The 15,101-nt window shown below is 34.0% G+C and overlaps 1 protein-coding gene and 1 pseudogene across 1 annotated transcript in view; both read left to right on the forward strand.

Moving 5' to 3' along the window:
• LOC123659034 overlaps positions 1-9,307 on the forward strand; it is a 28,165-nt gene extending 18,858 nt beyond the window's left edge. The window contains exon 6 of the mRNA XM_045594311.1: positions 9,093-9,307. Within this exon, the coding sequence (XP_045450267.1) occupies positions 9,093-9,292 (200 nt within the window). The 3' untranslated portion in view covers positions 9,293-9,307. The remainder of the gene's footprint in view (positions 1-9,092) is intronic.
• A 3,846-nt stretch (positions 9,308-13,153) lies between these two features.
• LOC123659332 lies at positions 13,154-13,272 on the forward strand (annotated as a pseudogene).
• The last annotated feature ends 1,829 nt before the right edge of the window (positions 13,273-15,101 follow it).

The following is a 15,101-nucleotide window of genomic DNA, read 5'->3' on the forward strand; positions in this document are numbered from 1 at the left end:
AAGTTTTAATATTACGAATACACGAGCGCGATATTAAGTTTAAATTGAGCTGGATTACTCTATCAAACTGAATTGTTACTCCTTGTTTAACTTTTAACGACGTTATACAGGTAGTGTTCGTTTTGAGATTTTGTACAAAATGCGGATGCTGGTTTACATAATTTGAATTTGGAATTTTATATATGCTAGCGACCCGCTGTAAGGTTAATTTAATTAATATATCATTCTTAAGTTTTTTTTTTTTTAAACATTTTGTAAGCAATGATTAGTCACATTGACTAATCATTGCAAACAATCAAATGATTAATGTCGGTCATTCGATATGTCGGAATCAACTGACAGCAAAGATGTCGACTCACTTTACTTGGTACCGAGCTGTGAGAAGGTTGTGTCGAAATATAATTCTGTTTTATTCCTACAAACTACGTTTTATTTCTGAGATAAGGATTTGACTCCTTTATCTCAGAAGTGGGATATATCAAGGACGCCCACGATTTCGAAGAAATATCGCAGATTAAGAGAAAGTAGCTTACACAAGTGCTATTTTTTTTTCTTTCTACCCTCAATTGAAAATTCGTATTCATTAATTTCGTTTCGAATATGAACGTCTCGAGCAACAATGAAGGTGAAATAAGAAGTCGCCCTCGACGAAGAACACCGACTCTAAAGAAAATACGGCAAAAGCGGCGCCGAAACCGAAGTAGAACTGTGTCGAGCGTACGGAAGCGTCGACGACAGCGGACGGTTAGCCCTTCAAGATCTTGTGACGAAAATGAAGATTCTCTTCGGCGAAGTCGTAATCGCAAAAGAAGGAGTGTTAGCAGCAGAAGACATATACGTGATTTTCGGGAGACCGCCAGTGGAAGGTCACAACATGGCCGCAGAAGACGCAGCAGCAGTGCGCAGCGCAGTAGAAGTCGCAGTAGCAGACCGCGTAGCAGCAGGAGGCGTGGCAGCAGTACGTGCGACAAGCGTGCTAGTAGAACGAGGTCGGTAGCGAGAAATGACTGTAAAACTCCTCCCATTCATGTAAGTAATTCTAATTTTCTCAGTAGTGACACACAAACTTTTCTGAGTACTTTGGTAGAGGCTCTGACTAATAATCGACCGCAGGGTAACAAATTTCCCATGTTGGGTAATGTAATACCTGAGTTTGACCCCATGATTAAGGGTCAAACTATCCACATGTGGATTAATAAGGTGGATGAATGTGCGAGTCTTTATAATTGGGGTGATGACCAAATTATTCATTATGTCTTACCAAAATTGTCAGGTGTTGCTAAAACCTGGTATCAGGCACTCCCCACTATGTCATTTTCGTGGTCGGAATGGAAGGTAAAATTGAAAGATTCCTTTCCTAGCAGTGACGACTATGCCGAATTATTAACAGAAATGCTTTCAAAACGTGTCAGGTTTAACGAATCTTTAGAACTTTATTATTATGAAAAAATTAATTTACTCAACCGCTGTGAAATACAGGGTAAGAGAGCTGTTGATTGTCTATTGTATGGCATCGATGATCGATCCTTAAGGCTAGGTGCAAAAGCGGCGAAATGCCAAGAACCAGAGCAAGTTTTAAAATACTTTCAATCAATAAAACAGCAGTCTCGCGAATTAGACAGATTAAAGGTAAATAACGAAAAACGTAATTCTACTAATATAATGTCTAATAATAATTTAAAGAGCATAGCGAGCAGTAACGAGTCTAGAATGTCAAAATCACAAAATAAATCGCCAGTCATTTGTTATAACTGCAATGAACCGGGTCACTTTAGTACTAAATGCACAAAAAGGATATTAAAATGTAACGTTTGCAATAGGCTGGGACACTTAACTATAAACTGCCCCAGATTACCGACAGGATCTTTAGATAAAAATGATACAAGTAAGGACAAGGATGTTATGCGTATCGTGACAAATGACTGTAGTGATTCTAAATATTTATTGAATCTTAAAATCAACGGGGATACAATTCAAGGTTATATTGATCTAGGTAGTCAATGTACGTTGCTCCAATATAGTGAGGCTATTAAAAGGGGTATTACTTGGTCAAATAAGAACTTACCATGTATGAGGGGGATAGGTAATAATATTGTGCAACCATTAGGCGTCACAAATGTAAGCATTGATATTCAAGATCTTATAGAAGACGTCGTGATTTACATTGTTGATGATAATGTTATTAAGTACCCTATCTTAATTGGGCACAGCTTTACTGAAAAGACTGGAATCATTATAACAAAAACTACTGATTCCTTAATATTTTCACGTGACAATTCAACCAAGCTACATTTACGATTATTAAATGACGTCACGGTTCCGTCACTAGGAATGTTTCCGTTACCAGTTTTCTCTAGTGATAATTATTCGGGTGCAGTAGTCGTAAGGGGTTCTTTACGCGGTATACCACAGTCCGAGTTCTATTTGCTTCCTGGCGAGTACGAATTAGTTAACGGAAGGGGTACGTTGCTGGTACAGAATTTTACCAAAAGACCAATTACGTTAAAACACAATTCACTGATCACTCGCGTCGTTTGTACTAAAAATTACTTAAATGTTAATCTATTAAATTTCGATAGTGCCGATACTGCTAGTTCATTTCACTATGGTAAACAGTTAAGTGATACTGAAGTTAAACGATTAAAAGAGTTACTTAAGAAATACGAAACATGTTTTTCGGATAATTTGAATGATTTAGGACTTACTACCATAGTCAAGATGGAAATCGAACTGAATGACAGTCAACCAGTGGTCTATAGGCCATATAGACTATCGTTTCCGGAACGTGAACAGGTTCGGAGTATGGTTAAAGAGATGGTTGAAGCGGATATTGTATGCGAGTCTAACTCATCCTACGCCAGTCCGGTTCTCTTAGTAAAGAAAAAGACTGGTGAAAGTAGACTCTGCATCGATTATCGCGCCTTAAATAATAAAACTCGAAAGGAACACTACCCGATGCCCCTAATAGATGATCAGCTAGATCGATTAGCCGGTAATTCTTTATTTATAAGTTTAGACCTCGCTTCTGGGTATTACCAGATCGCAGTTGATGCAAACTCACAAGATAAGACATCGTTTGTTACACCCGATGGGCAATACCAATTTAAGCGTATGCCCTTCGGACTGGCAAATGCACCCTCGGTTTTTCAACGAGCGATGAATAAAATACTTTCTAGAGTCAATTACACCATCATTTATATGGATGACGTATTAATCCCGGCGCGGTCGTTCAACGAAGGTATCACTCGCTTAGAAGAGGTATTAAGTATTTTGAATGATGCAGGACTTACCTTAAAACTTAAAAAATGTAACTTTTTCTGTACCGAACTAGAATTCTTAGGATTTCACGTTAGTGGTAATGGTATTCGCCCAGGTACACGCAAAACCATGGCCATTAGTAACTTTCCAACCCCAAAAAGTGTTCATGACGTTAGGCGATTTATAGGTCTCGCTAGTTTCTTCCGTAGGTTTGTTAAAGATTTTGCTCTCCTAGCCCGCCCTCTAACAGACCTAATGAGATTAAAATTTGAGTGGAGGTGGACTGAGAGGGAAGAAGAAGCTTTCAAAGTCTTAAAGACAAAATTGATAGAGCGCCCTATTTTAGCCTTATACGATCCAAAATTAGAAACAGAATTGCACACCGATGCTTCTAAAATTGGAATAGCTGGAATTCTAATGCAAAGGGGTGTTGATGGTTTGCTGAGACCTGTGGCTTATTATAGTCGCAAAACGTCAGCGGATGAACAGAAGTTTCACTCATTTGAGTTAGAAACTTTGGCGGTTATTTCTTCTCTAAGCCGTTTTCGTGTTTATTTGTTGGGTTTGAAGTTCAAGATAGTTACGGACTGTAATGCGCTTCGTACCACTTTAACCAAAAGAGACGTCATACCCCGAATTTCTCGCTGGTGGGTTCAACTTCAGGAGTACGACTGTGAAATTGAGTACAGACCGGGCTCCCGAATGAGCCACGTAGATGCCTTGAGTCGTGGTCCTGTAGCTGAGCCTACTGATGAAATTTCCGAACACGTAATTGATGTTTTACATGTAGATATATGTGATTGGATCGCCACCGTACAGGATGATGATAGTGAGATAAGGCGTATAAAGGACATACTAGAAGATGATAGTACTAAATTTGTTGCAGACGTTCGTAAAAATTATCAGTTAAAAGGTAGTCGCGTATATCGAATTTTAGATGAGGGATTGAGATGGGTGGTTCCAAGGGGCTGTAGGTGGCAGGTGCTGCGCATGAACCACGACGATGTTGGTCATTTCGGCTACGAGAAAACACTAAGCCGATTAAAAGGTGCATTTTGGTTTCCTAAAATGCGTAAATTTACTAAAAAGTACGTGACTTCGTGTCTAGAATGTGCGCATCACAAGGCACCAGGTGGCCCTAAGGAAGGAATGCTTCACCCAATACCAAAATTAGAAAAACCCTTCCATACCATTCACGCGGATCATTTAGGGCCGTTCATTCGTTCAAAAAGGGGAAACATGTACTTGTTAGTTATTATAGATGCATTTACCAAGTTTATTAATATAACTGCTGTTAAGGATACAAAAACTACAACCGCGATGAAGGTATTTAAACAGCACTTTAGTTTTTTTGGCTTACCTTCACGCCTTATAACAGATCGCGGTTCTTGCTTCACTAGTGCAAAATTCAAAGATTTTATGGACAAAACTAAAATTAAACATATACTGAATGCCGTAGCGACCCCGAGAGCGAATGGGCAGGTGGAAAGATTTAACCGCACTATCTCAGATGCCTTAAGTACAAAGTGTCATGGAGGTAATGATAGCATATGGGACGAATACATCGGTGATATACAATTAGGAATTAATACAACGGTCAATAAAAGCACGGGTAAAAGTCCCTCTGAATTATTATTTGGGTGTAAATTAGTTAGTGCCTCAGAAAACCTGTTGGTTGACGTGATTGATGAAACATACGAGCGGGTTACTGGCGATGATCTGATGCAGTTGAGATCAGATACTAAAAATAAAATAGAGAAACAACAAGAATACGCTCAAAAGCAATTTAACAAACATAGAAAAAGACAAACTAGTTATAAGGTAGGTGACCTTGTTAGGATTGAAAGAACCGTTATCGATAAAGACCACATAGGAAAATCTAAAAAACTGATCCCTAAATTTCAAGGGCCCTATAGAATTTTAAAAATTTTGCCAAATGATCGGTTTTTAGTTGAAGATACCCCCTTAACGAGAAAAGGGAATAAAAGATATGAAAATGTTATCGCTTTAGATAAAATTCATCCCTGGATGAACTTTACTGGTTATTCCAGTGACACTGAAAGTGAGCAGGGTAACAATACCGATGCAACCGATGAGTGAACATAATAATTAATTTTGTATTCATTCGTTATATTAGTTTTTACTCTAATACTTATTTTTGATGAGATGTTAGATTGTGTGTGTTACTGCTGAGAATTACTTTATTATTTAGACTTTATGAGCAATCAGTGCAGATTGAGAATGGCATCGAGTCCGATGTCGCACAGATGATTGCGAGATTATGATTTTTTTTTATTATTATTATTGTAAGCACAGCTAGTTGTCAGAGGTCAGTGCAGATTGAGAATGGCACCATGATGGTGTCGCACAGATGACCGCAGATTGTGACAAACTGTGCAGGATAATAAGATAATAGAAATATAGACTTGAGATTTGTGATAAGAGATAGATAAATATTTGTAGTTTAAATTATGAACTTCCGACGAGAATTGTACTATGATTAATTAAGGTATTTTATTTAAGGTATAGATTTAATTAGTGTATTTTATTTTGTTATTACTACTTTTTTTTTCTTTGCTATGCATACTTATATTATTATTATTTGTGTAATTTTTTTCTCTCTTTCTCGCTCTCTTGAGTGATTTTGTTAAATAAAGTGTTGCGAAGGATTATTTAAATTAAAAAGGTATATGATTATTACACGTAAAAGTGAGAGGACTCACTTACAAAGGATGGCCGAGCTGTAAGGTTAATTTAATTAATATATCATTCTTAAGTTTTTTTTTTTTTAAACATTTTGTAAGCAATGATTAGTCACATTGACTAATCATTGCAAACAATCAAATGATTAATGTCGGTCATTCGATATGTCGGAATCAACTGACAGCAAAGATGTCGACTCACTTTACTTGGTACCGAGCTGTGAGAAGGTTGTGTCGAAATATAATTCTGTTTTATTCCTACAAACTACGTTTTATTTCTGAGATAAGGATTTGACTCCTTTACCGCCTACGTTGATACTATCAACAACAAAAGCTACATTAGAAACCTCTAAAACTATCAGTCTTCTCTACCATATTATGCATATATTATACATATAAACCTTTGTCTTGAATCACTCTATCTATTTTTAAAAAAATGCATCAAAATACGATGCATGGTTTTAAAGATCTAAGCATACATAGGGACAGACAGCGGGAAGTGATTGTACTTTATGCTATGTTAAGATAAGATTGATTAAAATTGAAGATTGCGTATTGATTCATAAAATGTACAATTGGTCAGAAATATAACCGCAAAAATTTGTATAACTTATATTTAAAGATATAAGAAAGGGATATAATATACGATATGATAAATAATAGAATGTCATTCCAAATTTTTGCTGTTCTTGTGTCAAAGATTCGAAATAATTGATGCTTTGAATACGAACTTAATAATAACGAATGTTTAAAAATAATCTTCAATAAATTTTAAAAAGAGCATTATGATATTTCTGTCTTTATTATACGTATATTTTTAATACTCAGTAAGAGTGATCAACCCTATATTAAGAATTAGGTTTGTTTTTTTTTTTTATTATTTAGATAACCTAACTTTTTTGTATCTTGATACGAATTTGCATAATTTCAATTAGAAAAATCTACTTAACGATTCATATTTTCGTTTACAAACAGATGAATATGAAGTAATACATATTCGATTAGGCTAATTGAGATTTAAAACATTTGTTTCTATACAAAATTGTTCATTCTGTTACAAATAATCACTGTAATTATACAAAATTTCAAGTCTAAAGTTACTTTCGTAATTTGTTGAAATAGAATAAATAATTAGTTAGTAGAAACAAGCATCTTATTGCTCAATTTCGTCTTATCAAAAAAGGTGGTTGTGGAACCTTGTTATCCCTTAGTCGCCTCTTACGATACCCACGGGAAGAGAGGGGGTGGCTAAATTCTTTAGTGCCGTAGCCACACAGCACATGCATGGTGCATGTCATTTAGTCTTACTTCAAATCTATTGAGATCTAACAAGTGCTTTTCGAGTTATATCTAATAATGCGTTTTTGTTTCACTATTTTCATCGACGTTTGTATTATACCGCATAACTTTTCACTAGGTATATCGATTTTGATTATTCTGATTTTAATCGAAAGCTGATGTTTGTCTTGTTGTCTCATTTAAATTTGATAGAGATCTGATGACTACTTTTTGGGTAAACTTTGATAACGCGAATTTACTTAACTATTTTGTGTCTACCTTTCGACGTAATTGAAGTCGGTTTTTTTAATCGTTTGCGAGCAAATACTGTTATTTTAGTATTAACTACATCTTGTTTGTTGATTTTGTTTTTTAATTTTTCAGTTGTATGCTTTAGGCTTTCAGTTGCCACTTAATCGCTGGTAAGCCACCTGCAGACTTTCTGAACACTGTCATAAAAATTGTGTGAAGTACGAACATTAATATTACCAACGGGTTTTGCATGAATTTTTTTCACATACGCTTTGCACATGTCATTATAATTTTATGACTTTCCCTCGAGCTTTTTAAAAATATAACACATAAATTTGGTGGTGGTCTGAAAGCTTTCCATGTAAATTTACCAAGTAACCTGTATGCTGTTAGTATGAGCTATATTGTATGAGCTAAATTTCTTTAATCTTTATTTTAATGAAAGCCATGGATAAAAAAATGTTTAAGAACCGAACAATAATTGTTAACATAATTTAATTAGCGATTCGGGATTAAAAACTATTTTGATTTAACCAAAAAAATGGTAAAATAAAATATTTATTTTATTACAATAAATCAAACAAAATAATAATAATTCAAACTATTAAGTGAAGTAAAAAAACATATGACTTTATTTATTTTTGTCGACGGTATAAAATTACATAAATATTAAAAAAAAGTTTACTAGTTATATTTTAGTTTTACAAACGTCATATTATACAGTCGTGTGACTGATATTACGTCACTTCCGTTATATATATTTTCTTACGGTTTTAGTATCACATTTTTTTCAGTTCGGTCGCCCAGCAAATGTCGAATGCCAGTTAAAATACCAAAATTCAATAACAATATACCTATTTAATTAGGTACTTTTAAAAAACTTTTTTGCACATATGGCTTTAGGTCATAAAATACATCAATGAAGTTATGAATTAAGCTTTGTCCTATTGTATTTTAATCTGGAGGAAAAAAATATAGAAAACAACATTTTCCTAATGTGATCTCATGCAATTATCCGTCCACGCGATGTTAATGTATTATGTAAGAAGTAATGTGATTTGTGAGGGTACAAGTGTGTGTAAATTATTTATGTATGTATAATACCGCTGTTAATTTGTAGGCATTTTGAATACTATAAAAGTTACTCTAATAGCGCATTTGCGGAATTTGCAGTGATCCTGTTCTCTGCTCTAGGAGTTGTGTATTTGATTCTTGCACCGAGTCTAGGTGTATTATTTTCATGATTTATTTATATGTACATTTATTACGATAAATAAATTTGTATCTGCATCAGTGGTCAGGACAACACACATGAGTTCACGCCATTTTTGGCGCGAACTTGTGGGGGCCTATGTCCAGCAGTGGACTGCGATAGGCTTAAGTGATGATGATATTGATAATGGTGATCAGTGGTCACATCACATTAAACTGCTTACCTTAGAAACATACAAATACTAATAGATATAAAAATATCACGGTTTGCGTCAGAATAAAGGAATAGTAGTAGGCTTTATTATAAGAAAATTGCGAGGAACATCTTGTATTGCAAATTATTTATTGTAGACTATCAAATAAAACTAATTAAAAAATTATTTGTTCCAGAAAGTCTCGCAGAGCTGCACGGTGGTACATCGACAGTACAACCATCACTAACAACAGTCACGACACTATTCATCGTAACGTTAATCGTTTCAAGGTCATCACTATTATCCATAACGATCGCGTACCCAACACTAGCCTGTAGTATTAGCGCCAAAGGCGAAATGAATGAGCATTACAAAGTATTACTATTACCTACGTGATAAAAATATGTAAATAATATAAGAATAATGATTTTAAAGATATAATATTATTATAAATAGTTACTTGGAAATAAAATTTCTTTATATTCGGTCGTTTTATTTATCATTCGCTCAGTAATATAGCAACTTTAACCGACTCCTAAAAAAGGTAGGGCTCTCATTTCGTGTGTAATTTTTTTATTTATATTTTTTATGCATGTTACCTCAGAACTTTTTACTGAGTGGACCAATTTCAACTAATCTTTTATGTTCGGACTATTGATCAAATGATATAACGCGACCAGATCTACTATAATTTAGAGAGCAATATTATTCGCTACAGGGCAGTAGCAGTTTATTTTTTATAAATAATTTTGATGATTCTTATTTTTTATCGGAAACTTATAATTGTTCCCATTTAAATTTGATCGAGATCAGATGGCTACTTTTTGAGCAATCTTTTCGAGCGTTGCCTACCCTAGCGTTTTTTTTACGTGGGGAAAATCCACCATAGGTCCAGCGTGGGGGCGCCAGAGGGTTATGTCAGACTCCTACTGACTAAAAAACCACCACGTGTGAGCAGTCGTCCGCCTGGATGGTGCGAGATGGGGTCGCGCTTGCATTCGCCACCTACCCTACCTTTGACCCGTCCATAGTAATGTGGCCAGAGCTTCTGGGATGGGTCAAGGGCCACAAGGTCACAAATTCGCGATACTAATTGAGAACAGTATTACTCGGCTGTGATCTTCTGCAAGTTATTACCTAATCGGGCTGCTTCATATTTTGATCAGGATATACTGTGCCCTACCACAATAGCTAATATGAAGGTTTGTTGCTGTAGTTATTTGTATGTATTTGAGAATTTTAAAAGCTGTCAGTCTGATTCATAGATTCTTTTCGCTATTGAAGTAACTTAAAATAGTAGAAAACGAGAATATATAAAGGTAAAGGTATAAATGAACACCCTATATGGCTACCCTAAAAAAAATTACGTGATCCGGAGCTTTGCGAAATGTTGTGAAACGAAGTGACATATCTTATACTTCATACACATTTATAATACAAACTACAGTCATATTATATCAAAAATAGTTTTTACTAACTGGACTCTGAATAATTGTATGTGCTCGCAAACGAAAAAAAACCGACTTTAATTACACCGACAAGTAACACAACGTAGATCGACGAAAAAATAGTCAAGTAACTACGCGTTAGCATGTATTAATCAAAAATTAGTTTTCAGATCTCGATAAAATTACCTTAATGTGACCACATGGTAAATATCAGCTTTCGATTAAATTAAAAATTATCAAAATCGGTACACCCAGTAAAAAGTTATGCGGATTTTCGACAGTTTCCCTCGATTTCTCTGGGATCCCATCATCAAATCCTGGTTTCCTTATCATGCTACCAAACTAAGGATATATCCTTTCCAACAAAAAAAAAGTTTAATCAAAATCGGTACATCTAGTAAAAAGTTATGTGGTATAATACAACGTAGGTCGACGAAAAAAGCGTCAAGTAAAAACGCATTATTAGATATAACTCAAAAAGTGGTTGTTAGATCTCAAATAAATTTAAATGGGAATAATTGACACACACCATCTTTTGATTAATAAATTTTTTGTCGAAATCGGTCCACCCGGTCAAAAGTTCTGATGTATCCACATACTAGGTATACTAGGTATATAGATAGGTATCTCACATACATAAAAAAATACAGTCGAATTGAGAACCTCCTCCTTTGTAGAAGTCGGTTGATAAAAAATATTATTATACTGCATTTAACACGACTTTGTTCCTCAATAGCGATGTTCGATGCCTTTTACCGAAGATATTTTGTATCTGATATCACATGAAGGGTACTTTATCGCCTAAAGGCTATTCGTTTTATCTCTTTGCCATATGACTTAAAGAACAGAAAGGAAAAGTTTAGAACATTAATGTATATACTCGTATATTCAACTCGGATTCGCATCGAATTCGGATGTCGATTTTTAATTTTTCAAAAATAGAAGACAAAGTCAGTAAGAGAATTGGTAACGTAGGAGAACTAACTTCCTGATACACCTTAATATATTAAAATTTAAATCATATTTAATTTCAAATTTCGAACAAGCGACTAATTCAGTCAGCATTTCATTGAAACTTTAAAACTTATTCAGGAAGAGAGGAATTGTTACCGCAGATAAAAGTTCATTAAATATTGAATTAAATACGTGTCTCCTGTGATAAGTGATATGTCAATTAATAGCTAACGCTCATACACTTTGTGTGATTTTAACAAAGGATGAGGGATTTTAATCAGAAAAAAAACAGGCTAATTGCGACTCGGACTCGCGCACCAAGGGTCCCGTACTAACAAAATTATTAAAAATATTTCCTAAAAATTTATGCTTTTCGTAACTTTTTCTTTATCTGTGCTATTCTTATATTTCGTTGCTTCATACCAAATTTCAAGGTTCTGAGTTCACGGAAAGTACCCAGTAGGTTTTGATTCCCTTAGAGTGTCGAAAATTGACAGCATAAACTGCTGTATCTTTTGATTTCATTGGCTTAGAAGTTTGATTTTTTCACAGCGCCAAGGAACAGAAGACCTTAGTATTTGATATGAATTTTAGCTTGTTACCTTCACGCATTCCTGAGAAAAAGGGTCTTGACAGACAGACGAACAACAAAGTGATATAATAAGGGTTCCGTTTTTTCTTTTTAATATACGGAACCCTAAAATAATAAAATTTTCATGTCGAATTCACGTTGTTCTATCTGTTATAGTTGCGAAAATATATTTTTTACCAAGTGATATACCTAACTATGTAAAAGAATTCGTGAAAATCGATATTTGTCAAATCAACAATCAATCTCACCTTTAGTATTCAAAATTATTCTTTGTGCTTTGTGATTTAAATGCGATCGTATTGAATTTCAAATTTAATTTTCAGTACATTTTTTTGTGAATACTGATGTATCTGGTTATATCTCTTTGAACCTAAATTTTCATAAACTGAAAAATATCAGGTAGATTATGTGAATAGGCGAGTGAAAACAATTTTTTAACCGACTTCGAAAAAAGGAGGAGGTTCTCAATTCGACTGTATTTTTTTTTTTCTTTTTTTTATGTATGATACATCAGAACTTTTGACCGTGTGGACCGATTTCGACAATTTTTTTTTAATCGAAAGGTAGTGTGTGCCAATTGGTCCCATTTAAATTTATTTGAGATCTAACAACTACTTTTCGAGTTATAGCTAATAATGCGTTTTTACTTGACGCTTTTTTCGTCGACCTACGTTGTATTATACCGTATAACTGTCTACTGGATGTACCGATTTTGATAATACTTTTTTTGTTGGAAAGGGGATATCCCTAGTTTAGTACCATGATACCGAAACTAGGATCTGATGATGGGATCCCAGAGAAATCGAGGGAAACTCTCGAAAATCCGCAATAACTTTCTACTGGATGTACCGATTTTAATAATTCTTTTTTCGTTGGAAAGGAGATATCCGTAATTTGGTACCATGATAAAGAAACTAGGCACTGATGATGGGATCCCAGAGAAATAGAGGGAAATTCTCGAAAACCCGCAACAACTTTTTACTGGGTGTACCGATTTAGATAATTTTTAATTTAATCAAAAGCTAGTGTTTATCATGTGGTCACATAAAATTTTTATCGAGATTTGATAACTACTTTTTGAGTAATCTTTGATAACGCGTAGTTACTTGACTATTTTTTCGTCGATCTACGTTGTATTACTCGTCGATGTAATTGAAGTCGGTTTTTTTTCGTTTGCGAGCAAACACAATTATTGAAGTGAAACTTCATTAGGCGCATAAGGATTAAATTTTTTGGATCAAACGCGTCATGTCGTTACGAATTTTAGACGTCCATAGCGCTTTAAATACACCGGTTCTCGTCCGATCGCCGAAGTTAAGCAACGTCGGGCGCGGTCAGTACTTGGATGGGTGACCGTCTGGGAACACCGCGTGACGTTGGCTTTTTGTTTTTTTTTTCTCACTTCGTATTTTGAATTTTTTTGCCAAAGAAGTTTCGCTTCTGACATGTGTACTTTGTTTGCACATATTTTTTTTATCTTTTGTTTAAGGAACATTGCGCTAGGATAATTATTTAAAGACAAGTCATAAGTGTAATTTAAAATAGTACAATTATCATTTATCACACTTTTAATATGATAGTTGTAAAAAGTACAATTCAAAAGTTTTCTTTCGTAAACTACTTTTAAAACACATTTATATTATGTAAGTACATTGGATGTTTATAAGCAAGTGATACTAAACTAAACAACCTGTGATACATCTCATTTCAAAGCAAAAGGTAACCAAAAATTATACGAGACATTGGCCAAGCGGAATCGATAGATATTTTTAAACGACGTGTCAAAAAATATTAGATATATTTATATATTATTTTTAGTATATAATTATTTTTAATGTATTATATATTGTATGTTATTATTTTTATGCATATTATTATGTAAATACATATATGTGTCTAGGTTTATGTATATGTAAATATAATTTTTTGTGTATTGTATATATGAATCTTATATAATTATAGCATATTGTTTTAAATTGCACCGTGTGCCTGTTATATGTTACAAATGTTTCCTTTATAGACGGGTTATCTGTAAGAAATCACTGTCAGTGATAAGACCGTCTTTGGACTTTATTCATTTTTTTTCTTCTCCTCTTTTTAATGCTGTTATTGTAGAGTATAAATAAATAAATAAATTATTCAAACAGGCGCAGCAATATAGCTTATATAAAAAGCAAAAGATATCTCTTTTTCAGAAAATTGAAATTGAGTAAAATAAATAAATCTTCATTTTTGCAACACATTTACAAAATTTGGACAATATTAAATGTTAAAAAACTTATATAGGGTTAATGTGAAATTTATTTATACTTTAAACCGGTGTTATAAGGTTGGTAAAACTCCCAAAAACTCGGCCAGGGCTAATCCTATTCGGTCGAATAGCTCCCAAAACGCGCATTGTGTAGTTCCCCTGAATAAATTTCAATGTTACGACTTGTCAGTTTTTCCCGTTTTGTTTTTCAGTTTCAATACAATTTTTCGTACGAAAAGAAGTGATAGCCGTTGTAAAAATAAAAACAATTATCTGGTTATTTGACATAGACTTTTTGGGTGGAAAAAGAATTGTGACAAATTGAAGAAAAAAAAGTTGGTGTGAATCTGGATTTAATATAATTGTGTTTGCAGACAAACGAAAAAAAACCGACTTCAATTATATCGATAAGTAATACAACGTAGGTTGGCGAAAAAATATTTAAGTGAATACGCATCATCAAAGATTACTCCAAAAGTTGTAATAAGTACTCAATGAAATTTAAATGTGACCACATGATAAACATCGGCTTTCGATTAAATTAAAAATTATTAAAATCGGTACACCCAGTAGAAAGTTATGCTTATTTTTAAGTTTCCCTCGATTTATCTGGAATCCCATCATCAGATGCTGGTTTTTTATCATGGTACCACACCAGGGATATCTCCTTACCAACAAAAAAAGAATTATCAAAATCGGTTCATAAACGACGAAGTTATCCCCGAACATACAAAAAAAATTATATAAATATATATACGGTGGAATTGAGTTACCCTACTCCTTTTTTGAAGTCGGTTAAAAATCAACGCAATTTTTAAAATATACGGTACAAATTTGCAAGAGGGTGCTCTACGACTGATTTAGGGTAGCACAGTTTCAACATATTTATTAGTAGTCAGGGAATTCACGGAAGTCTCAAGACCTCCCGAAGGTATTATTACGTTGTAACTTTAAATGGAA

This window comes from Melitaea cinxia, chromosome 13, assembly GCF_905220565.1.
Source record: "Melitaea cinxia chromosome 13, ilMelCinx1.1, whole genome shotgun sequence".
NCBI lineage: Eukaryota > Metazoa > Arthropoda > Insecta > Lepidoptera > Nymphalidae > Melitaea > Melitaea cinxia.